Source organism: Cryptomeria japonica, chromosome 9 (assembly GCF_030272615.1).
Source record: "Cryptomeria japonica chromosome 9, Sugi_1.0, whole genome shotgun sequence".
Classification (NCBI taxonomy): domain Eukaryota; kingdom Viridiplantae; phylum Streptophyta; class Pinopsida; order Cupressales; family Cupressaceae; genus Cryptomeria; species Cryptomeria japonica.
In genome coordinates this window covers 356,241,326-356,267,187 of record NC_081413.1, presented here as the reverse complement: position 1 = coordinate 356,267,187, position 25,862 = coordinate 356,241,326, and the positions used below count along the sequence as shown (strand labels likewise).

Here is a 25,862-nt window from a genome sequence, read left to right as displayed (position 1 = left end):
AAATTATAATTCTAAGTTAAAAAATGGAAGGATGCAGATTATTTGTAAGAAAAAAATATTATTCTAAGTTCAAATTATAATTCTAAGATCTGAAATGGAAGGATACAAAAATTAAATGATAAGAGTAGTATTTTTATTGTTAATAAATTTTTGATAGTTTTTTAATAATAAATTTAGCGATTTATTTAACTAATATATTTATATGTAGATTACATTAAAAAAAAAAAAAAATTTATAAAAAAGGATATGCTAGTTTTACAATATTTAGTAAAAACAAATTTTGAATTTTTTTATGTATATAATTACATCATTTAATCATCCGTTATCCATCATTTTGAATAGGAATCGGATGTAATCATCTATCATATATGTTATCCATCATTTTGCTTACAAGTTACCCATATTGGCTTGTTACCTTCTCATTGATGAGAAGTTTAGTTAGTCATTAGCTTATTCTGAAGACCCATAGGCTAACGTGAATATTGGCTTGTTACCTTCTCATTGATGATAAGTTTAGTTAGCCATTAGCTTATTCCGAAGACCCGTAGGCTAACGTGAAGTGAAAAATAGGGTTTCCAACTTTTTATGGAGATCTTTGTGTGTGTGTTGTTTGATGATGGACTAGTTGGAATTCTACAATTCAGACTGTAGATTCCTTCTGGGTTTTTCGAGAGCTTTGCAAAGGTGTGACATGCATTATATTCAGGGAGGTTTTCTGAACTTACTATTTTTAGTAAATTGATGGCAGTCGTTAGGGTTTCTGGGTTTTTTGAGCTCAACCAGAGGGTCTGAAGAGTAATCCTTTTGGAGTTGTTTTCAAGACTTACTATTTTTAGTAAGTGCTATATCAAGCAGTGCTATTTTTAGCAATTCAATGCAGAGCTCCAACCCAAATTCAGTTTTGATGGTTTCAGTACTTCAATTTCCAGCTCAATTTGGCTTTAATCAGTGGTTGAATTAAAAAACATTACATGTCTTATGATGTTTTTATGTTATAACTTGCTATATCAAGCAGTGCTATTTTTAGCAATTCGATGCAGAACTCCAACCCAAATTCAGTTTTGATGGTTTCAGTACTTCAATTTCCAGCTCAATTTGGCTTTAATCAGTTGTTGAATTAAAAAACATTACATGTCTTATGATGTTTTTATGTTATAACTTGTTGACCTTGGAAAAGTTCGACTAAGAGGGGTCATGAAATGATATGCAAGTGAAAAAAGGTAAATTTGCATGCCATGTGAATTTGCATTTGAACCTCCAAAATCTATAAATAAAAGTGTTGAGCTCTCATTTGGGATATGCTTGATGAATGATAATGTTATGCTCCTGAAATGGTGCCATAATTGAGCTTCGAAGTTGAGAGCTTCCTAGCAACCATCAGTTTCGTACTTGAAAGACAACACCTAGCTAACCATTTGTGACTATCTTTCATCCAGAGAGATAGATTGTGTTGATCAAAGAGATTGAAGGATTTTTAGTGTTAGGTGTGTTAAGTGTGTTTCCAGTTTATTGGTTTTTTGAGTGGCTGTAGATGATTTTAAGTCACATCTTGCTCGAGTGATTGTTTGTTTTGGGTAATAGCTCGTTAGAAGCCTCTCTGTTGTACGATTCATCATCTGGAGGCTCGTGTCAAGTGGTTTGGTGTGCATTTTTCTCTTGCTAATCAAATTTCCCTATTGGTCGTACATTTCCAACCCACCCTAGGGCATCGTGCAGCATTCTCAGTGGTGATTTGATGGGGTTGTTGAGCTGGGTCTAATCTATCCTCTAGCATTCATTTGCAACCTGTTTGGAGTTGTTTGGTGGAGTTTTGAGTGAGTTGTGTGCATTTCATTGTTGATGGTTAGATTTTTGGTGTTGTTGATAGTTTCATTTCAGTTTTGATTAAGTGTGATTGGGTTGCAATTTCAATGTTTTATGTTGTAATCTCCAGTAGATTGTTTCAGTCGTATAATCAATCATTTTGCTACAATTTACTTGTACTCCCCAGTACATAAGTGGAAGAGGTAGTACTAATCAATCATTTTGCTGTTTACTTGTACTCCCTAGTACATAAGTGGAAGAGGCTGGCCATGCCAGCCATCTTTATTTGTAATGTTGTCCTCCCACTGCATAAGCAGTGGAATTGATAATAATTTTCATTTCTAGTCCTCCTGCTGCATAAGCGGTGGAATTGATTGAAGCGGTATAGTCCTCCCACTGCATAAGCGGTGGAAGCGGTGGAATTGATTGAAGCGGTAGAGTGATTGTTGTAGGGATATTTACATACAACGAAAAAGGTGTTTTATCAATATAACCCAGTTTTTGTTAGAAGTCCATATACAAATATCTTTTTTTAAAATTATAAAAAGGTGAATTTCTATACACAATGTTTTTTTTTCACATTCAGATTTGATACATAAGGACTTAACCCAAGACAAATATAAAATGAATTCATTGTTCTACTTCTATCACATCTCTGAGCTACAATCAGCTAACTAGTTTCTCTCAAGTTTCTAAATAATTTGTGACAGTTAATTTAGGAACTTTGGAGGAAAATAAAAGTTTGGGAAAATTAAAGTTTGTGGATACAGGTCACAAATTCAAAGCTATCAGAGTCGCTGTCGAGAATGCATAAATGAGTACGCCCCTTTTCACTGTCCTGTAAAAGCTTATGAAGAAAAGGCCAATTATGAATCTCCTATGAATTCTTGTAATTTTGAGATAGCAATCAAAAAGACATTTAGTCAAAATAAGGCTATCAGTATTTCAAAGCTCTTTGGAATGTTTTGGGTTCAAGCCAGCCATCTGTTAAAAAAGAAGCAGCCTATGGAGGAAAGACCAATAAAGAGTTCTATGAATTCGGCAATCAGAAAAAGGCATGTAGTCAATAAGGATTTTGGCATCAATGAATCTGGCATGATTTTGGTGGTTTTCTTGATGTATCTATGAATTTCTTCATGTTCTCTTACCCTTAGGTTTAAACAGTCATATTCAAAGCTCTATGGAAAGTTTGGATTCAAGCCATCATGATTTTGGTGGTTTTCTTGATTTATCTATGAATTTCATGTTCTCTTGCCCTTTGTTAAGGTGTTATAAAACAAAACACTAAACTAAGTTAATTACATTGTATTGCTTATATAAGCTAATTTCAATAAAGCAAAAAAATCATTTTATAATATTCCACCAATATTTGTTTCTTCTAAATAATTTGTGCCGAAATGCTATTGTGATCTAGTAATACTGATACATTAATGTGTAACATTTTGCTACAATGGAGATGGTAACAAGATACTAACGTCAAATTCAATGAAGAAAGCCTTTCTTCATTTTTATTTCATTTTACAGAATTTTTATCAGCCTGGAAAAGTACAATCACTCTTCAGGCAAAGGTACCCAAAAAATTACCAATGCAACTTGTAGATTTATATCTCTAGAACATGACCTGTTTCTAGTTGATCTAGACCACCCAAATTTTCCTGCTTTCTTGGAGCAAAATCTTTTGTATGCAGTAACCCGTGACATGGATAATTATCATCCACTATCTTGAAAAGGCAGTTATTTTCAGATTGTCTAGTGTACAATAAGCACAGCGATCACTGTGATCAACTACTGAAGCTCTCTGAGACAAGTGAACGCATATGATACAATAATTTGGCTGTACTCTCCACTAATTAGAAGCAAACAATAGAAAATTGCAGTAAAATACTTGCTCGTAAGAGAGGATATCATTGAAGAGACTTCACAAATGCAAGCAAAGACTGCGCATCCCTTTTTTCAGAGGGATATTTTATAGCCTTGGAGCCGTGCTTGGGAAACAACAAGATGGTTGGAAATGTCCCAAGTTGCAAATGTTGTTGGGAAAAGGATTTATGTTCTCCATCGGCACGAAATTTAGCTACCTGTAAAACGGGTACAAGTATAGAATTAACACCAGAGCAGAGCATAGACAAAGCTCCTTGTCATATAGTTGGTTACATATGAAAACATATAGATGAGTAAAAAAAAAATGTACAAGATTGACATAAGGTAATCTCGAATTCTTCTGGTAAGAATGTCTTGTTTTCTAGATCTTGCAAGTGTTTTACTAAGGCGCCTCTATGGTAAGACTTCGAAAATTATGCCCTCATACTCGTTTGTGACACCATCATGCAACACTAAATAAAATAAAAAACCAGAGCCACATAAGTCTGGCCAAAATTTGAACAAAACTAGACTAGTTTAAGAATTTCACCTTAACTCCGGAGTCTCTAAGTGCCAATGCTACTTCATTGTAAGATGCTTCCATCGCCTGCAGATAAGCCACACGATGGTAAAGTTATACTTAGCGTATCATCATGTTGCAAGAGTAGGTCGATAATAAATGAAACCAAATATCCTCTGCTGTTCTTTTTCGAAGGCAACATTGAAATATTGCATTTTCAATATTTAGTAGCTATCTCTACATTTAATACATCAATCAGGGGTGAAAAAATCTAATCTGCGTATGCATACAATGCATTTTAAGCAGCCTAACTATATTAAGGCATACCATATAGCAATAATGGCTATTACAGTTGTTGCTAGATTTCTATTTCCATTAAGCAATTTTGCAGGGGTGCCTAGCTTCAAGAGGTTTCCGTGCAAACCTGACAAAATTGGCACCAAGGCGCATATAGAACCACAAGCCACGATTCCTTCCTTTCCTCTGAGCTTGCAAGTCTTTCAATACCTTCTCTTGTCAATCTCAGCACATTCTTACTTGAGAAAAGATCACCAGCTCCATTTGCAACTTGTACAGAGTTTTTGTTGTCTCCATTTATGTTTTCAATATTTCCCTGCAAAACCAAATGAAATAGAAAACTGAAAAGCGAACATTTGAAAATTTTATACTCCTTTTCCCTTTGAAATCACCTAAGTCAATGCATGAACATAACAGATCCAAAATGAGGAAAAATAAACGGTTCTCTTTCATCAAGACAATATATATTACCCAAACAAATCGATAGAGTTAGGAGATTGCAAAAATATCAAATTTAAATGTTACGTGACTTTTAAAATACTTTATAAAAGGAAAATGCAATAATAATTCTGAATATATCTTCAAACAGTTATAGTTTGAAACACTAAGAGGAGAAAGTTGAAGAACTTCAGTGACTACAAGCTCCTTAAAATGCTTAATTCCCATGTATCTATAGCAAGAAAATGCCATAAGAATATCTCTTTGAACACTTACTAATTGAAAGTCTATTTATAAGAAAATTCAATGGAAATGAAATTGGAGGTTGCCCTAAATGCCATTTAAAACATCTCTTTGAACACCTAATTGAAAGTTCACATCCAATAATCTTAGTCAGATGAAAAGATGCCAAGTTTAAACAAGCTTTCTATTATGGGCATGCTACATAAAGTGGTAAAGACCAAGCTGCACTATGAACAGAGGTGGCTTATTGGGTTTTAACTTATTAAGTGATTTACCATATGTCACAAAAAATATAAAAATAAGAGATCGATGTTTCTTAATGAAGAGAAAGATACCAGTAACCAAATTACCTTGTGCAATCCACACTCTTTTGCCTTTGAATCCTCCCACCACCAGCGTCCTTCCCTTTCATGTTGTCCTGGTAGAATTGGCCTAGTGCATGGTTCACATCCTATTGAGACATATCCCTGAAAAATTCACCGATACTGACGTCAGAAAGGCATTAATGGAGAGTGTGCATTACGGCAACCATCTCAACTGTGCTAAAATAATTCAACAAGTGTTCACCAAATCTTTCTATTTGCAGGTACCTTATAGTGAAGGGTATTGACTGGTACATTCATAGTCTGCAAGAACATCCACACATCATTGCCTTGCACATTTGCCAAGGGGTTCCACTTGATAAGACTTCCGACACCCCCATCCAATCCTTCAAATGAAGGGTCGACCTGGACATCAGTACAAGTCAGTGTTTCGACTCTCAAAAACCCAAAGAATAGAACTCGCAACACAGAACTAAAACAGAGCTGGTAAGTTTGAGATCTGAAGGAGTAATTGAGGGCACGTAAGACCAACAAAGTGTCACCCACAGCGTAGAAAGTCACTGACAAAACGATCAAAATCATGTCAAGCAAAGTACAACATTTTATTTGCAACACACTGAGTGCCAATGTTTTCTAGGCCCATGTTGCAATCACGCAAATATTATCCATGTCACTCTAATGGAAGTATTGCATTGCTCAAATGTGCCTTCCACTAATATAACCAAATTTAGTGTTGTTCTTATGAGGAACAGGCACCCTTCCCCCTCCTAGATTTCGTGGCACTTGCAATTCCCTATATTTGCAAAAACACTGAGTGCCAATGTTTTCTAAGCCCATTTTGTAATCACACAAATATTATTCATGTTACTCTAATGGAAGTATTGCGTTGCTCAAATGTGCCTTCCACTAATATAACCAAATTTAGTGTTGTTCTTATGAGGGACAGGCACACTTCCCCCTCCTAGATTTCGTGGCACTTGCAATTCCCTATATTTGCAACACACTGAGTGCCAATGTTTTCTAAGCCCATGTTGCAATCACACAAATATTATTCATGTTACTCTAATGGAAGTATTACATTGCTCAAATGTGCCTTCCACTAATATAACCAAATTTAGTGTTGTTCTTATGAGGGACAGGCACACTTCCCCCTCCTAGATTTCTTCAGTCAGGTGATTCTTGTTTTCTTGCTACTCAGAATACCAATTTATAAATATAATATATTTTAACTGATTTTAAAGAATCAAAGAAATTAAGCTACCTTATTTAAAGTTTGGCCGGGTTGTAACTAAACAATATGTAAGCTAAATTGCATGCCAAGTTATCTAGTACTGGTCCGTGAAGCATGCAGCTGCTACTATTCAATCCTCCATTGGTGTTGCAACTTCTCTAATTACATGCATAGAAATCATGCTAGATGGAAGATGTGCTCACTGCAACAGACCGTTTCTCATTGCCAGTCAATTTTTCAAAATCTCACATGTTTTACCTTTTAAGAATACCAGGTTTTTCTTAGTAATAGCTTCTGGCTCCGCCAATCTGGGTGCATTAGATACACCAGGTTAAAAATCTAAAGATGTGCCTCAACTTACACCTGAAAAATTGGCGGGGTCATAACCTCACCCCTCAAGGTTCACCAAAGATAAAGTTTTTTAAAAGGTATACGATCCAAAACAGCTCAATGCTACATGGAAGACAAAATACGCAGAACCAACCTATACCTCTCTTAGAATCTATATTCTGTATTAAAAACATTCTAGAACTTGTAATTAACGTATAGAAAAACCCTGCTAGAAACAGTATTATAGAATCAGATAATGCTTCTAGAATTTGTATTATGGAATTGGAAAACCCTAAGATAGCAAGACATTTCTTAAGTATAGAAAACATCAAAATAAGTACCTGTACAACAGGAACGTTGGCTCGTGTGCCAGGAGATTGATCCTTGCGTTGCCCAGTTATCCATGCCCTGAGGCCTTTGAGTGCCTTTCTCAACGGCTTCACCTTACGTATCCGGCAACATTCCTGATGCCCATCTTCATAGAAGGAAAATAGCCCTTTACTCCTTACTAAGGCTTGAACTTCCTCGGCCGCAGGAAACATATATTCAATATGAATGTTATAATGCTTCTCAACCTCAGCAAATAATTGGTACGTTTCAGGATTAAGCCTTCCAGTGTCGAGACTAAACACTCTAAATGGTCGACCTGTCAGTTTGGCATATTCAATCAGTGCAACATCCTCTGCTCCACTGCATCAAGAAGATATGATCCCAGTCAATGCCTAACATGAGTTATATATCCGCTTATTTTCAGATTCACAGCATCAATCTTTTCTAATGGAAAATCAAGATAAGGTTGTAGAAAGTGACCTGAATGCAATAGCAATGTCATTACCAAACATTGACAGAGCTTTGTCTATTATTTCCAAAGGGGACGCTTCAAGTAAGTCCGTAGCAATTTGATTGAAATCTACTCTTTCATCCACCAAATCTGTTAAAAACAAATAACGTTAGAACATCGTTGAGTCAACAACAAATGTAGCTTATCAAACAAATTACCAGTTCCCAAGACAATCAATGTTTTCGGTGAAAAACGCTAGACCTAAGACATCAGGACATGAAACTGGCTTCAGTTCTTGCTGACAAACGTAGGAGAGAGCATAGGCTGTGGCTTGCTTGAGAAAATGAAATCGAGGAAAAATGCTGATATAAATTTGCAATGTCAAAATATTGCGAAACTATTTTCCAACATACTAGTAACTAGTAGTCTCCAGAGCGAATCCTACACCTCGAAGTCTTGTCGGTTAAATATAGGACTGTTTCCAATTCGCGAATTATCTTCTTTTGAGTTTAACCCTATTTTTTTCTACGGATCAAAATAAAAGTGATTAAAAGACATGAAAATAATAAACATTCAAGATTTTAACAGCCAACGACTTTGTAGGAAAAACTATGTGAATTTAGTTCTGTAATCCTCCATAAAAAAGGAGGTAAAAGTTTAAAAATGTTGTTGATCACAATTTTAAACAAGTATAATTTTCGTTATTTCTCCCCCCCAATCCATAATGGAGTGATCAGAATCACTGTGCAAACTTACAAACCAAGCTCACAGTCACTCAACTGAAAATTATGCCAATAAACTCTTAAGAAACTGCCATGGCAAAGGAGCTTTTCGTTGAAGAAACTGCATAATTTTCCAAATCCAACAACGTTTATATTTCAACGCACTTAGGAAGTTATCTATTTCAGGCATCCAAAAATCTCAAATAACAAACGATGTATCAGATATTTACTTTTAAGCCTTATAAACACTCTCCATGATAGTACTTCTGTTCAAATTATTCTAATTATAAATTCTTAGGCATTCCTCCTCTGCTTCGTTGTTTCCGCCAATTTCCGCAAAGGTCTTCCTTAAATCTCTATGCTTATACACTTTTCTTCATATAATTCTTCTAATAAAAAATAAAAAAGCGTCTTTCTTTGTGGAATAAAGAAACTTTCATACTATTATTCTACACCTTTAATCCTCTGCTATTAAACAAAACTTACGCAATTCAATACAGAAATCACTTCCGCCGGTAGAAATTTAATGTCAAAAAGTTGCTTTGCCATATAATAACAAGGAAGAAAACTATCGATTGTGTGATTGTAGCAGGGGAATAGGAAAGGAATGTGTACCGGGGACAGAGATGGTAGCGGCTTTGCAAGCCAACGAAGCATATACAGATAGCGGTTGCAATGCAGTTTCAAACAATGGACCACATTGAGCAGAGCCTTCCTTAATCGATATCTTCTTCAGTGGCGCCGAAATCCGATTCCCATGTAAAGCAATCGGAAAAACTGCAAATTTCAGAAAGCAAACATATTAGAGCAATGAAGAGAAACAAAATTGGAAGTGAAATGAAAATGAACACACATTTTTGTTTGGTGAAGCTTGCTGCAGGTTGCTGGGCAAGAGCTTGCAAAAGAGAGGCCATGTTAATGGAAATGGAAGGCAGAGGGAGTAGGAAGACGAAGAAGAAGAGGAGATCCTTGGCGTTATGGGGGAGGACGAGAAGAGAAATATGGTATAAGAAAGGAGGAGTGCATTCGGAAAGGCGTCTACATTCAATGAATGTGATGAGTCGTGGAATGTGGGCGCATCAAGAATTTGCGACGCAAGGCGTGGCGTCACCGTTGCATGTTAAAGTGACAGCTATGTTAATATAAACCTCTCTTACCTTTGACCAATCACCAAGGTATTCCGCTCCTCTACGACCACAAGAAAGTGAACAACTAGTTTTTGCCTTTTAAAACTCCATTAGGGACAATCGTATTTGCGTGAGTTTTCCACACACTTACATGATTTTTTTATTTTTTTCAATTTACTATATTTTTTTAAAATCCATCTATTATTGTTGTTTGTTTGTTTATTTTAATTTCTATGACTCAAAGTATACCTCATTTGGATTCTAGGGTTGTGATTTTATATCCATTCATTTTTTCTTTTTTTTTTGAATGTGTGTTGTTTGTTTGTTTTTTTAATTTTTGTGGTTTAGAGTATATCTGATTTGAAATTTAGAGGTGTGATTTTACATCCATTCATTTTTTTAATGTGTAATATTATTTTTATATAATTGATAATGTAAATTAATAACACCTTATTTTCTAGGGTTTCCTACTCATGTTTGGTCATTCATTTTTTACCTAGTTGTGAAAGTCCTAAGAGTTGTTTGTCTTAGTCACTTTTCTTATGTCAAGATTGTCAAGAGTCTTGTCAAGATTGTGAGGTTCGTGGTTTGGTACCACGTGTCTTGGGTCCATTGTTGTTCATGGAATCTTTTAGTGAGTGCAATTTGTTGCAAGGTGTGTGCCCTTGGTCTCCTTGTGTTGTGCAACACAATGCTTGGGTTTGTGACATAGTTTAATCACAGGTTCAAACCCCTTCGCTTGCGCGGGGGGCATTGTTGCAAGTTGTGTGCCCTTGGTATCTTTGTGTTGTGCATCGCAACACTCGGGTTTGCACGACATGGCTTAACCGCCTCCTGTGGATTCTATAAGTCTAGTGGTTGTACCGGGCATTAACAGGTCGATCTTTTGGTGCAACGACAATCGTACTTCTAACACAATATGCATGGCATTTAGGCATGCACTTGTTGAAGGAAAAGTATGGAACCAAATGTAAAGTGAGTATACAGAACGATGGCATCTGCCCAAGGAAGCAAACAAATGCATAAGCCCATATGATGACTTGTAAAGTGCTCTGTTGCATGGCAAAAGATGATTGGTCACGACTTTTCAAGTACATAGTGGAATTTTCAAATTCAAGTCTTTAACAATCGTATATCTTGCCTTGATGGTTCAAATCAATTGTGGAGGTTCAAACTTATAACTATTAGTTGTAGATGCTTTCTTCAATCAAGCAAGTAGTATTGGTGGATATGATTGCTACAAATTTTCTTTCTAGCTAATTTGGTCCCAATTAATAGTGCATTATGGTTGTCATAATGTCTATTTTATGTTGCATGAAAAATTTGGACGAATTTTGAGCTCTTTGCTACATTATGGAAGAAACTAGGGTTTCCATATAAATTCAAGTAAGTGTTCGTTCTAAGATGTAAATTATCAATTTTCCTTTTGCTTTTGTTTATGAGCATATTTAGGGTTTTTATATGAAAGATTGTAAGATGAAAAGGGTTGAGTAAAAATAGAATATGAAAACCCTAATAAAAAATTGAAAACCTAAATTTTGAAAACTCAAGATAATGAATTTGCTCAAGTGCTCAACCATCTACTTCAAAGAGGGCATTGAACAAAAACCTTCTGATTCTGTAATGCCCCGCCAGAAACCCTAAAGGAAAAACATCACAATCTATGCAACTAAGGGTGAAATAATTTTTTTTTTAAAAAGAACAAGTGCTTGAATTAAACCTTAGCACATCTAATAACATAGCGGAAGTCTAATTCCTAAATTTCCTAAGGGTTACCAACGAATATTACTTCGTAAATTAAATTAACTCCATGGAAAAACCTACTGTTCAACTTCTAGGAAAATTAAACGTTTAAGATAAAATTTCCACAATGAAAGAATTTCAAAGTACTCCAAAACAATCATTTAATATATACAAAAGAATTAAGTAACTGAAATAGCATACATTACAATGTTTCTTTGCTTTACAATATTCAAAAATACATGTTTTCAAAAAAATACATCATGAGTTAAAATGTTACAAAATGAAAGTTACATAAAGTTTCGTTTCAAGACCTCAAGTTTTCAACTGAACAATGGTTACGAACAAGAGCTGGTACATGAACCACGAACCAAGAACATCAGCGAAGTCCTTCCTCGCCTGAAGGTACATTCCAGTACATCTGATGGGAAGTGACACTACCACCCGACCATGTGATTCCGAAAAGGAACCACCCCACCGTGCTGGAGATAGTAGATAGCCCTCAAGCAAGCAAAATAAAACAAGAACGAAAGGACTACAAGACTCCACACACAACCATGTAACTCAACTCACAAAACACTAGTGACTCTAAGGAGAAAGTGTCATCGCATGTCTTACGGTGGATACCATGGTACAGCCTCCATAGGTCCCGACCCCCATCATGGGTTATCCTAGTAACCTCTCTCGAACCTCTGATTCCAACTAAGACTCATGCAGACCTTACCAATCCTCTCACGAAGACAAGGTGGTAAGTTTGCCATTCCATGCCTTCTCGCTACATTATGAGCCTTGTACTAGCACTCACCTATGTGCGAGGCACATTATTTTATTTAACATTTATTCTACCCTCCCCTAATCATTTAGTAGGTTTTCACTTTCTTAACCAACTTACGACGGGTTATCCTGTCACCACTTCGGGCATGACCCCCGCTTGAAAGCCACTCTCTCTCTTAGGACACTATAGGATAGTTCTATCTACAGAACTCTATGGCGACATAGACAGCCATACCCAATTCTAACATACCTCAGATGAAAGATACATAATTACTAACCTAAGGTTGACCATTACGAACAACTCATAGTGGCTCATTTCCTTAAGGTTATACATCTAAATACCTGGCCAAAACACAGTACACAGGACATACTGACAACATGACTCAATGTACTTAACTGCGACCACCATATAAACAAGGCAATCTTACGTAAAAACATCTAACACACAATTAACTTGCAGTACGAATATATGTTGCCAAGACATGAAGAACAGTTTGGTCGGTATAACTCAGAATTTAACACTTAATAACATGTTTAAGAGTTCAATTACTCTTGTTAACTACTATAGGTAAGCAACTTCAATAATTTCCACTTATACCATAAACTAAGATCAAAATGGATATATTTATTTCATCAAAGAAGTCTTACAAGAAGACATAATACATTTCTCAATAGAATAATGTCTTTATTTTTATTTTTATTTTTGACACTAGAGTGTTACATCATTCTTCCAGGGAAAACGGAGAAGTGCACTCGTCAGACTCTGCTGGATCTAAAGGAGTATATCCTTCAGATTTGCTTTCACTCAGGGGAAAGTACCCCACGGACTCATTATCACTTAAGGGGGTATACCCCTCCGACGGGTCAGAACTTATAACTATCGGCCTTTCTGGCGAGCACTCTAGCTTAGGTTCTTTTCCTTTTTCAACAGTAACTTCTATAGTTGGACTCTGAGTAGGACCTTTTTCTATCTCTTTGCTCTCTTCAGGAGCTGGGTTCTCTTCAGTAGGGTTGTCATCCACAACAGGCTTGACAGGTGTCAGAGAATCTTTCTTGACTTTCAAGTAATGAGCATACCCAGCTACGGATTTGCGAGCTATCTGTTTGACATGTACCATCTTTGTAACGTATCAACAGTAAGCCATTACTTCCCAGACTCTCCTAGAGCAACATCTAATGAATCTTAACAACTAGGCCTGAACGCAAACATAATTCCTTTTATAAAATAATCAAGTGTGCAATATATACAAAATTTCCATAGCTATAGCTATAATACAAATACACTTCATATTCTATTATTTTCCACGAACTAATCAAAACAATAATTTAATACTTTTACCGAAAACATAAACTAGACCATAAACATTACTTATCACTAAGGCTTATAAATAATAATGTTCCAAAACTAAATATATTCCTGACCTTTTGCGGTGTTAACCCATATGCAAGATCTCTACATCCTTCTGTCGAATGATAGCGTGCCTTGCGAACCTTATCTCCAATAGACACCAATACTTTATCCCAAAAACCCACTCTCTCTTTGATGCCACCTAAAATATTCTCTCTATCTATCTATTCTACTCTACCTTTATCTTCTATTCTAACTCTTTCCTCTCGAGATTCCCCGTTCTTCCTTCGATGCAAAAAGAATTGTGTGCCCTTCCTCTTTACTCCCACCCCTATTTATACTAAAAATCACCCATGACTTCTCCTAAGTCTGAGGCTCAGAAATAGTTATCGACTAGAGGTCTTTTACTTCCATCTCTTCTTGTTCTTCCACGTAATGAATCCATCTCTAGTTATCTATAGCTCTTTACGCTCCTTGATCATGGTTATAGCAGTTATCGGTTGCATGGAGAGGTCGGCACATTGCATCAAAGACTTATGTGTTTGTATTCAGCGATTTTGGTGTTTAATCTGCCAGGTCTTGAGTCAACTAAGGTATACGTTTCAATCTTCCCCTTGCGTGCCAGTCTATTCCCCTCCCCAATCGGCCAATCTGCTGTTAGAGGCAGTGAGCTGCTGCTCGTGGAAATGTTTGGACGTGGAGGAGTGGCTATTTAATGCTTTGAACAGCGAGAGGGGGAGCAAGAGGTGTCATTGCCTGCTGTGTTGGCGTGACCAAAGGAAGAGAGGGAGCGTGCGGGCTATGAGGGAGGAGGGTGGTCAGTGGTAATACCGACCCCTCCCTTTATTAAGGGGGGTGGTCGATAGTAATATCGACCACCCTTTATATTATATATTTGTTTTACAATATAACCCCCGCCACCACCTTTTTAAATAAAATTTGTTTTATTTGTTTAATTATAATTTATTTATTATATTTTAATAATTAATTAATGACCTCCATTAAAATATTCAAACATTAATCCACTTTAGCAAATTACGTTTAAAAATCTATATATATACTTTGATTTCCAATACTTATAACTAATGACTTTTTCATATAGATATATATTCAAACAATTGAATTATATATATATATATATATATTACCCGTTCGCAAAGTATATTAAATATAATATATTTATAATTCTAACTATGTACATGCATATTCCAAAAACATAATAGTTTGATTGGTGATATCAACTAATGATAATATAATCACCTTATCTTTATTCAAATAACTACCTATAATTGACAATCGCCCCATGTGTATAAAATGTCTATACAAATATTCGAACGAACGAATCGCAATTATCGAGCTAACATGTTGATGAAATTCATATCAACTTATACCAAGATATTAACTCAACCTTTGCAAACAACGTTAAGTCACTAGATCACTTGACTCTTTTTCCTCCAAAATCCAAAACTACACTTTACTCTTATAGACGTAATAAACGTAACAATTACCAATGACATACAATAATTAGGAACACTAGACACGCAAATTGAACAAGCATCAAGTGACTTTTATAAAGATCAAACAATAATATATTCAAATACCAAACCAATTGACAGAACGACTAACTGAAGGCACTCACCCGAGTGTAATTGACTAAAAATAGGGTCAACTACTATCTCCTCACTTCCATCGGAAACTATAAGGCACGCTTAGACCTGTGTAGCCAGGTGGAGACGTTACCCCGTACCTACCCGGTACTTGTACCTACAATATCCTGCATCACCGAACCACACATGCATATATACCATATATAAAACACGACATACACACCGATGAAGGAGAATCGCGACATTCCCTATCTCACTGAAATGAGTGAAGGAAAATCGTCCCCTTGCATCCAATACACTTGCAGATACACAACATACATTGCATAAATAAAGTAAAGTGTCAGTACATTGCAATAAACCATACTATGCCATAAATCACAAGTACAGAAATAGTGTAAATAAATCATGCATCTCATATTTAGATTAAGCATGGAATAATATCATATAAATCTGAATAATAATTCACGGTAATGTATCCACTGAAAATAACAAGAACAAAATATGAGTCCAAACGAGTAGGGGTACTACAGATTCAATTTCCAATATCTTTCGAAAGGCCAAAAAATATCCATGGTCTAGGAGGTGTTGCAAACTGTAGTGTAAAATTTGTGTCAATCCATTAATAATCAATTACACAACATTCAATGAAGCATTACATGAAAGAGTAAAAAAAACAAGTAAACAAATTTAAACAACTCCCTCAAATCGCTTAATTGTTCTCTATTCTTGAGGACCTTGTGTATTTATGGGTTGGCTCTCAAATGCATGATCAGAAGATGACAACTCAAGAAACGAGAGTGGTACAATGCAATTTTAAGATCTAAATGATATGCAAATCCTAAATTATCATGAAAAATGCAAGGAAAGCCATTATGTAAAATGATCTAATTGATATGCTAATTATGATAAATCTAATGAGAATGTTGTTGATAATGAGGATGAGATTGCAGAAAAATGCTAAGAAAAATGTTGAGAAAATGCTAAGGGGTCCTCTCATCGCTGAAAGGAGAGTTATTTATAGATTTTTCAAGACCAAGGTTGAGGTGGCATGAATTGATAATGGAGATTCGATCTAGAGATATCAACAATCGAAATCGAAGAAGTTAGGAAGGAGGTTGTAGAAGAGGACACGTGTTATCCTACAGAGGATAAGTGGCTTAGAAGAATCTCAAGAAGGCCACACTTGTCCCTCAAAAGGGCAAGTGGCATGGAGGAAATGGACATGTGGCAAAAGTGCCATGTGTCCTCAAGAGAGGCCAAACAACCCATAGGAAGTTAGGATAAGGAGGTTGGAGAAGATAGGGTTGGTTAACCCATGGTCAAATTAAGGGTAGGAGTTAGAAAGAGATTAGAAGGTGATTAGGAGTAGGAGACATGTGCTTTAATTCAAATTTAAAAATTTAAATTAAATGAGAGACACATGTGAGATTAATTTGAATTAAAAATTCAAATTAAAAAGGGAAGAATAATTAAATGAAATAAATTAATTAAACTTGTCCATTTAATTAGGAAAATAGAAGAAATGAATTAAGATAGGAAGAGTTAGAAAATAATGAACTATATAATTAAATTAATAAATTCATTTATATAGTAGAGGAATAAAAGATTTTAATTAACTAAATAACTTTATATTTAATCATTTATCTCTAGACCAATTTTTAGTGCATACACAAACAAGTACAAGAATGTTGGTGAGTGTGAAGATATCAATATTCTTGCTCCAGGGTGGTCTCTTTTCAAGCACTAGTATAAGAAAAGGTAGTTTCACGCTCCAATGTCAAATGCTTGGATTTTAGATTTGGCTAGGGTCATAGTATCAAACATTTTTTGAATGTTGACTTCATCAGAGCAATGGCTAGACATTATGATGCACATGACAGGATGGTGGTAGGCCATAATGGAGGAGAGATTATTAGTTTAACTAAGGATTATATTTTGAAGGTTTTTGGTCCAAGCTTAGCTACCAATAAAGTTTTGAGCTTTTCAAGAAAAAATATCAGTTGAACAAAATTAGTTATAGAATTGTGCTCCTTCCTAGGCATAGGTTGAGAGGGTTAGACTAAACAACCTACCAACATTCTCGCAATGAAGTTGTGTGTCACATGCCATCTATTTAATTACTTTAATAATGCATTAAACTAGATTAAATTATTAAATGCAAATGAAAAGAATAATTAATTATGATGTAATAATTTTCCTATTTTGTTTTGACTATGATTTTTGGATTAACCCGTTGACATGTGATTGAGTGCAACTAAGTGTAGGTGAGAGTCAAAGATAGCTGAGGAGAGGAGTCTAGCCATTTGGTAAAGAATGGATGTGATGGAAACTTATCACACACACCATGTACTTCATGTAGTAGTTGCATTTGAATGATATGATGAATGTTTCTAAGTGATTGATGATGTTTGCATATGTAATGTGTTGAAAATCAGGGCTTCAACACCTTAATTGGTAATAAAGGCCACTAATTTCCATGGGATCACCTTACAATAAAGGAAGGAAATTGAACTTGATTGATCCAATCCCAAAAGGATTGAATTCAGATCAGGTTAATTTTTCCCTTGTTCGAGTTAAAATTGAATTAAAATTAGGGTTTATTTGCAATGCTAGATCTAAGACAAACAATGAGAAATTGACATAAAATAATAGTAACAGAATGTTCCAGATGTCGAGCAGAGTTATAAACCTATATCTGAGGAGGCAAAATGGACGAGAACCTGTGACAAAATATTCAGGCTGAATTGTCACGACTGATTGGAGCAGGTTGCCCTAGTCCTCCAAATATTGGGGGCAGATTGATTGGATAATTTTTGAATTAGGATGACACACAAAATCAACTATAGGTCATAAGAAATTCTCCAAATCAAGGGGAGTTGTCCATCCTAGTCCTTTTCTTTTTGTGTCTTCAAAATCTGAGTTTGATCATCATCATCTACACAACTATTCCTCACTCACAACTCTTGAGACAATTCCCTCCACATAGAAATAAGGAAATAGGTTTGGTTGATGGGAGTTTGCCTTACATCAAACCCTAGTTTATGAATTAACCTTGAATTGATAATTGAAATGGAATTGAAATAGAACTAAAATACAAAGATTTCCTTTTGAGGGAAGGCTAGATTTGATTTGAAAATGCTTGAAATTGATACCTTGATGAAGTTTGCTTGAATCCTCATGCAAAGTTGTAGAATGTCTTCATATAAGATTGATCATGGATGCTTGAACATGAATGCTTGATCTTGACTTCACCTTCTCCTTCAATGCTTAATGAATAATTGAATACTTGCTCGTACAATCTTGAATTGATTTTTTTATAGAGTAAATGAGAGCTCACTTATGGTTTTATTTCTCATTTCTAGTTACCAAATGAGGTAGGCTTCCTTTTATACCTTGTCGTGCATTGAATGTTTGAATTTTTTGGAGCAGGCCAACAAAGAGCCAAATTTCTTGCCCACACGAAGTGACTATTGTAAGGTTCTATTTTGGGTCTCGATTGGTAGGACCAAGGTGCCCAGGGTATCCTAGTCCTAAGACAAGACTAGGATGCCCAGGGTATCCTGATCCTAAGACAAGACCAAGGCTCCCAGGGTATCTTGGTCCTAAGCTAGGGCCAGGGTGCCCAAGGCATCCTGGTCCTATTAATCAAGACTCAAAATGGGACAATGGTTGAAGCAAGAGTTGAAAATATAGATTTCAAGATGACAATAACAACATTAAGGTAGGCATTGAGCACTAGAGGCCGAAATACAAAGGTGAGGGCTAGACCAAGGACAAAAGAGTATTAGGATGCAATTTATGATGCAACAAAATATAATCATTATCATTTAGTTTTAATTAATATGAAAATGAGATTTAACTTGCATACCATGTTTGAAATTATGTACACCTTGCTTGATAATAGGAATATTGACTCTCTTTGGATATGGATCTTGCTATTTTAGTTATGTTGAAATGGTCATGCTTCATATGCTCATATCTATAAAAGTAATAATATCAATATGAATGCTAAGTCAATATAGCTATGGAGGCTTATTTATTTGAAAAACCAACCTTACCTTATGTTTAGTGGTGAAATAGGGATCCACAAATTTGGGTATGAATCTACTTATTTTCAAAAGGACCACTAAATATGAAAGAGGGAGTAAAATCAATAGATTCAATCTAAATGGAATGGAATTTTGAGTAGACTTTACTCTCTTTGTTTAGTTGAAAGTGCTTAAGGGAATTGAAATTGAATGCTAGATCTAGGGTAAATGATGCAAAAATGGTGTAAAATAATATAAATAGTGAGCTACAAATGTGGTATGCAAACACAAAGCTAGATCTGAGGTAAGGGCATAGGGGGGGAACCCGTGTTTGAAAACTTGGCCGGTAGGACAAGGTGGACTGGGGTGACCCTTTCCTCTAGTTGTTGGATAAGAATGAACAAGAAACTTTTGGAATCAAAATGTTGCTCGGAATCTTCTCCCATAAATTTTCTTAAAATTTGTCAGACAAGGTGGTGTGGCACGACCATGTACTCTGCTTTTTTCTCCTGCAAAATTCAAGTCTGGCCCCTGTCATCTCCTCTACTAGAATCTTGATTTGTAGCTTTTGGATCTATTTCCTAAACATAGAAAGAGAGGAAATGGTGTTGCTAAGTCAAACCCCAAGTTTGGAATCGACCCTTGAATTGAATTGAAAATGTAAATGAAAATACTAAAGTAAATGTTGAATGATATACAGGCTCAAATCTATTGCAATTGATAATGGTTGATGGTACAATGCTATTTGAATGTAATCACAAGTGTTAATGCAATAAAATGATGAAACATAAGAGACTCAATCATAAACATGTGCTTGCATAAAAATTAATGTAATTTGTTGCACCATGATGCTTGAAAATATTGGAAGGATATGGTGGGATGAAATGTTGTCTTGATGCTCAATGAATGCTTGTGAATGGATGCTTGTGATGGGAGATGATGTGATGTGATAATGGATGATAAAATAAATTAGAAGAATGCTCTTATATAGGGTTCCTAGGGTAATTTACCAATTAGGTCTACCTCCAATGGTAAAATTAAGACATTGAAATCTAAAATCACTAGGAAGGGGAACTACACCAAAATATTTGAAATAGGTCATGTTTAAGGAGGAATAGGACATCCTAGGCACCCCTGCCCACTAAAAATAGGGCAAGCAAGTGGGACATGGATAAAACTCAAATCAATGCTATGATTTAAATCATTGTGCAAAAATATGACATCGATTTTGAGGTAAGAAGATCGAAAATAGACCTGGGTGAGAGCTAAGATGGAACACACTAAAGTAGGGGCAAAAAAGGTGGTGTAAATTGTGTAGGGTTATAATTTATGATGCTACATTTAGCCCCCACTTTATCGGGAATATGATCCTATGTGCATACTCAACAAAAAGTATCAGAGAGAGAGAGAGAGAGAGAGAGAGAGAGAGAGAGAGAGAGAGGTATATGAGCAATTTGAGAGCAAGATCACAAAGAGACAAGACATCATGAAGTGAAAGGGAACAAGTCACCAAGCTTAGGATCTTAACTCATACAATCATATGAAAGGACACACAAGAAAAATAAATTCAAAGAAAAAGACACAAAAAGAAATAAAAAGACAAAAGGGGTTATTACTAAAAACAAAAGCTCCAAGTCAACTAGTTGAAGATACCTTGATATTCAAAATGTCTCAACCACTGATATCATTCTCGAAATGTTATTACAAGAGCACAAGTGGTCACATGGAAAGAGAAAGATCATGCATTAAGTGACGAACCATGATCCAACAACTAGCAAGGTGTATTATGCTATGAGTTCATGGGGAAGGGAAAAGGAAATGTAGATTCCATAGGCTAGCAAGCTATGTTATGCTATGTGATCCATGGGAGAAAGAAAGAGGAAAAATGGATTTCACAAACTAGCAATTTGTATTATTCTAGGTAACATATTGAAGCATGAACTCTCATAGGACAACAAATTGTGTTATGTTGTGTGATCTATGTGGAAAGGAGTCATTGAAACAGTCTAGCAAGTTGTGTCATACTAGTTCCACACATCCTGCAAAACAATGCAAAGGATAAACAAACAAAGCATTGTCTGTAAGGAAATCTACAACATAAAATTGAAAAGGATAACCATACAAAGAATTTTATGCAAGGAAATCCAACACTTAAATTTAAAAATGATAACCAAGCAAAGAATTGTATGCAAGGAAATCCACAACTTGAAGGATAACTAAACAAATCATTTTATGCAATGAAATCTGTAACTTGAATTTGAAAAGGATAACCAAGAAAAGCATTTTATGCAAGGAAATATGCAACTTGAAGGATAACCAAGAAAAGCATTGTATGCAAGAGAATCCCTGACTAGAATTGAACATAAACTACAAGGAGGCCGTGATGTATTCCCCCCATTAAGATGTCAATATTTCCCTATGTTGATGTCTTAAGGTAGAAAGAGAGACAAGGATAAACACCTTCATCATCAAGGAGATATACTTTAAGAAAAAAATCATGTATCTCAAAGCCAAAGAGGCATAACTCTTATGAGCAAGGAAAAGATAGTTGTAAAAGAGATATCTTGCAACAAGTGTAAAGGGATCCGTTTGAGGGATGCAAGTAGGAAGAGATCTTTACCTAAAGATATCTACCTCCAAAATTAGAGGAGATATTAATAAGGATGACATCTTTGAAATGGGAAGGAGGCCAAGAATACACACCTTCTCTAATGTCAGAAAAAAGTGGATTTTTAGTGAAGGATTGCACATATTCACTAAGGAGATATTATTCATAAAAATATGTACCTAAAAGCAAATAAATGCTAAGTCTAAACAATAGTTAAACATTCAAAATAAATACAAAAATAAGACTTATACCTTTACCACTCCATGGATAGAGGTAGAAGCAGAGGCACCCTTCTCTACTTGGTTTTCTCTTTGATGATTTAAGGTGTGAATTTCTCTCCAAATTGCACAACAAAGAGAAAACTTTGGAATGAAAATAGCACCATAAGTTTAGCTCTAGATTGAATTATGGATATGAGGGAGGAGGCTCTAATTTATAGGATTTTTTAAGGAAAAATGGGATCAAAAGTTGATAGAGGGCTAGGATTGAAGGACAAGAGGTGAGTTGGATTGTAGGCTTAACCTTGTGACAAGTGTCACAAGGGTGGAAGTATTGAGAAAGAAAATTGTCATGGGGAAGAGGGCAAGGTGTTCTCACACATGTGTGAGAACATCTTGGGAAGAACAAGAGAATGACAAGTGGACACAAAAATGACAAAATGGAAGAGGTGTAGGAAGAGGGAAATGGAAAATAGATGGAAGAGGAAAGTGTAGGGTGGATATATTGGGAAGATCATTCTCACACATGTGTGAGCATCCCTAGTCAAAGAGTGAGGTGGAGGCTTGAAAATGACTTGTGCATGCAAGTTCATTTAAGAGGGGTGTCACATGTGGACTTGGATAGGTGTGAGGAATTTAAAATTAGAAGAAATGGTAATGAGGATTAGTTTGCCTAAATAATTAATTATTTAAGTATTAATTATTGAGTTTAGTGGGAGGGTTTGTAGGAGTCAAGGGTATTAGTTAACTAATTAGGAATTAATTGACTACTTTTGTTTAGAGGAATATTTGGCTTATGGGCTAAAGTAGGATTTAATAAATCAACCTTTGGAGGAGAAGGGGAATATAATAAATTTCTAAATTAATTATATTAAATGGGGGCATAATTAATTGAATATAATTTAATTAATTATTTTGGACGGATAAAGGGGCTAAGATAATTAATAAAATTAACCATGTTATAAGGATAATTAATTAAAAAAAAATTAATTAATTTTTGGGTGTCTATATTTTGCCTCTCTTTGATGTGGTTTTGTGAAACAACATTGTTTTAAAGAAAAAGGATGTCTCAATGAAGGAAGAGGGACAAATATGAAAGGATGATGTCCCCTCGGGCATTTGGACTGAAATATTATATTTTTGGGGCAAATTATTGAAAAGAAAGGAAAATATTACGGAAAGTGGAGTGAGGAAGAGAGAAAGGAAATGACAAAGAAATGGATGGAAAATGAGAAGATTAGTCCAAATGGTGAAGGTCAAAAGGGAGGAAGAAGGACTACATATAGGCTATGGGGGGTCCATGGGAGGTCATTTGTGCACTCTCAATTATCATGATGAAAAGGATCCCAAAGAGAAGGAACACGCACAATGGTGAACATTCTACATCATGTGCAACACAAGGATCAAGTGAGGAGGTTCCAGATATTGTCCAATAATGGGGAGCCGATACGTACCCTAAACCTATAATTAATGGTTTATGTAGGTGCATTTATTGTGAGAATATGGGGAGAAGAAATCAGGGTGCAACATTGATCATCAATTTGATGTTTGTGCCTTGTACCCATTGTTTTTGGTAGGGTAGTGGTGCCTATGCAGGCACTACAATGCAAGCACATGTGAGGCACGCCATGTGCAAACACTAATCAAGGGATCAATGTCTGCATCTAAGGATGGGATAGAAAACAAGGGGAGGGGAATGAGGAACAAAATTTGTGTAGTTCGGCATAGGCTCTTGTAAAATGGTGTCTCTGTCGTGGTTTCAATGTCTATGTTGTTTGACATGGGCACCAGGGAAACGACATCTCCACCAAAAGGGAAAGAGGGAAAGGCAAGAAAGGGGTGCCTCTATTGTCATGGGTAGGAAAAGGATAGGCTTAGGAGAAAAAAAAGCTAACTCAATGTGGTAATGGATGTAGGAGTAGTTAGGATTGGTGGAGTCATGGGAGCATTAGTCTCCAGGCATGTGGCCACAGGACTAGTTGAGGAACGTAGACTAAGAGGTATTACATGTGATTGGGATGGGCTGGGTACATAGATGGTCATGCATGTGATTGGACAACATGATGATGATAGCCTTTCTAGAGCGGTGGCATAGTGACACCTATAGCTTCCACCTACCGATGGGGGAGGCATCAAACACTTTGGAGGATAAGTGGCAGACCCTGCACATTTCAATTGAAGGGTTCATCCTTGAGTACTTCTTAGACCATGGAAAGCACTACATGCGGTTTGTGTTTGAGATAGATGATTTATCGCTAGATCGAACGTGAAAGTGGCTTGATCCAATAATGGAGGGCATCAACATATACCAAGGGTAGCCTTATATGTAGATGGATTGATTGGCGAGCATTTGATGCTTGATCTCAATGGCCATGGATTTTTTATTAGTTGTTCTAGGTGTTTATACATGATGTTAGGGGTTGCAATTAGCTATTCTTGGGGGTATGTGATGTTAGGACAAGTGTACCATGATATTCACATGTGTGGTTATCACAGGTACAAGAGTTTAGGGACAGGGGTGACACTTCTTCATATATGGGCATTTGAGCACATAATCTGTTGGCAAATACACACTCCAATGAGAAATTGTAGGTGATTGAAGGTATTGTCATTGATGGAAACCTTACAATCCTATGGCACCAATAGACACCGACACAGGCATAGACACCGGCACCGGCAACGACAATGGTAAAGACTGATTACCGACACCCTGGCTGACAAGATTTTATTTATTGCAAAATGTAATTAATTGTAATATCTTTTTGAAAGCCAACAAGGCATATTGTAATAAGGCTCATATATAAGTATGAGATCTTAGAGAACATTTGTATATAAGTATGAGATCTTAGAGAACATTTGTACAAAAGAAGAGAACTTTCTGAGAAGATGCAGAGTGATGATGATGAGAAAGACTCTTAATGACCTTGTGAACAAACCGAGACAAGAAAACAATACAATGAAGAATGAGATGCAATATATGACCATGAGATTTTGTAAAGACATTAAAGATAAAAAGAAGAATGAAGATGATCTGGCTAGAAGAATCAATGATGTTGCAAATTAAAATATAAGACTCAGTCATGAGAATGATATGTTAAAAACATATATGATACACTTGGAACATGATAAAACTGAACTCATGAGACAAAAAGATTTCTTGGAAAATGAGTTGGCTACTACAAATCAACACAAGGAGAAGTTCAAGGAAAGTTCAGAAGAAATTGATGACATGCTGAAAAATCAGAAACCTAATGGTGACACTAATGGCCTTGGCTTTGAAGTTGGTGAGAGCTCCGGTACTGCAAACACCCATGATCATAGTAAACCGGTAAGACAACCTAATGCTTACAAATTCAATGGAAAATGATTTAATTGTAACAAGTATGGTCATAGAGAAAATCAGTGTAGATCTAGAAACTATCAGAATAATAATGCACCCACTGGTCAATGTTCTAAATGCAACAAAGTTGGACATAACTCAGAAAACTGCAGAATGAATGTAAGATGTTATATTTGTGGAAGATTTGGACACTTATCTGATCAATGCAGATAACATACCAGCATAGGATATGGAAAAGCTATTCAGAAAAATAATGTGACTTGTTATGCTTGTAACAAGATTGGACATATTGCAAAATTTTATAGAAGACATCACCGACAAATAACAAAGGACCCAGTTTGAAAGGTAAAGAAAGGGTTGAAGAGGTAAAGCAAGAATTTTCAAAACAATGGATTAGAAAGTCTGACATGAATGTTAGTGAAGCTATTCCTTCACCGGTAGAACATAGTATCACTCCACCGATAGGAGATTCTTCATCTAACTAAGAAATAATCTTTTGGGGGTATAGCAACAAATTGAAAAAC

At 35.8% G+C, this 25,862-nt stretch overlaps 1 protein-coding gene across 1 annotated transcript; it reads right to left on the bottom strand.

The window, feature by feature from the left end:
* Positions 1-3,274: 3,274 nt before the first annotated feature.
* Positions 3,275-9,559, bottom strand: LOC131029694 (5'-adenylylsulfate reductase 3, chloroplastic). The gene is made up of 9 exons (XM_057960287.2): positions 9,402-9,559; positions 9,164-9,325; positions 7,856-7,976; positions 7,387-7,735; positions 5,752-5,889; positions 5,512-5,628; positions 4,608-4,796; positions 4,214-4,270; positions 3,275-3,881 (listed from the first exon to the last, which is right to left on the bottom strand). The coding sequence occupies exons 1-9, from the start codon at positions 9,460-9,462 to the stop codon at positions 3,708-3,710; spliced, it is 1,368 nt and encodes a 455-aa protein (XP_057816270.2). The 5' UTR covers positions 9,463-9,559; the 3' UTR covers positions 3,275-3,707.
* Positions 9,560-25,862: the final 16,303 nt, after the last annotated feature.

What these genes read in the sequence shown, in the direction of transcription:
- LOC131029694 (XM_057960287.2), bottom strand. Translation starts at nt 9,462, where the DNA reads ATGGCCTCTCTTTTGCAAGCTCTTGCCCAGCAACCTGCAGCAAGCTTC. An exon ending in GACATTGCTATTGCATTCAG is followed by an intron (nt 7,736 to 7,855) that starts GTCACTTTCTAC and finishes TTCTTGATGCAG; the next exon opens with TGGAGCAGAGGATGTTGCAC. An exon ending in CCAACGTTCCTGTTGTACAG is followed by an intron (nt 5,890 to 7,386) that starts GTACTTATTTTG and finishes ACTGATGTCCAG; the next exon opens with GTCGACCCTTCATTTGAAGG.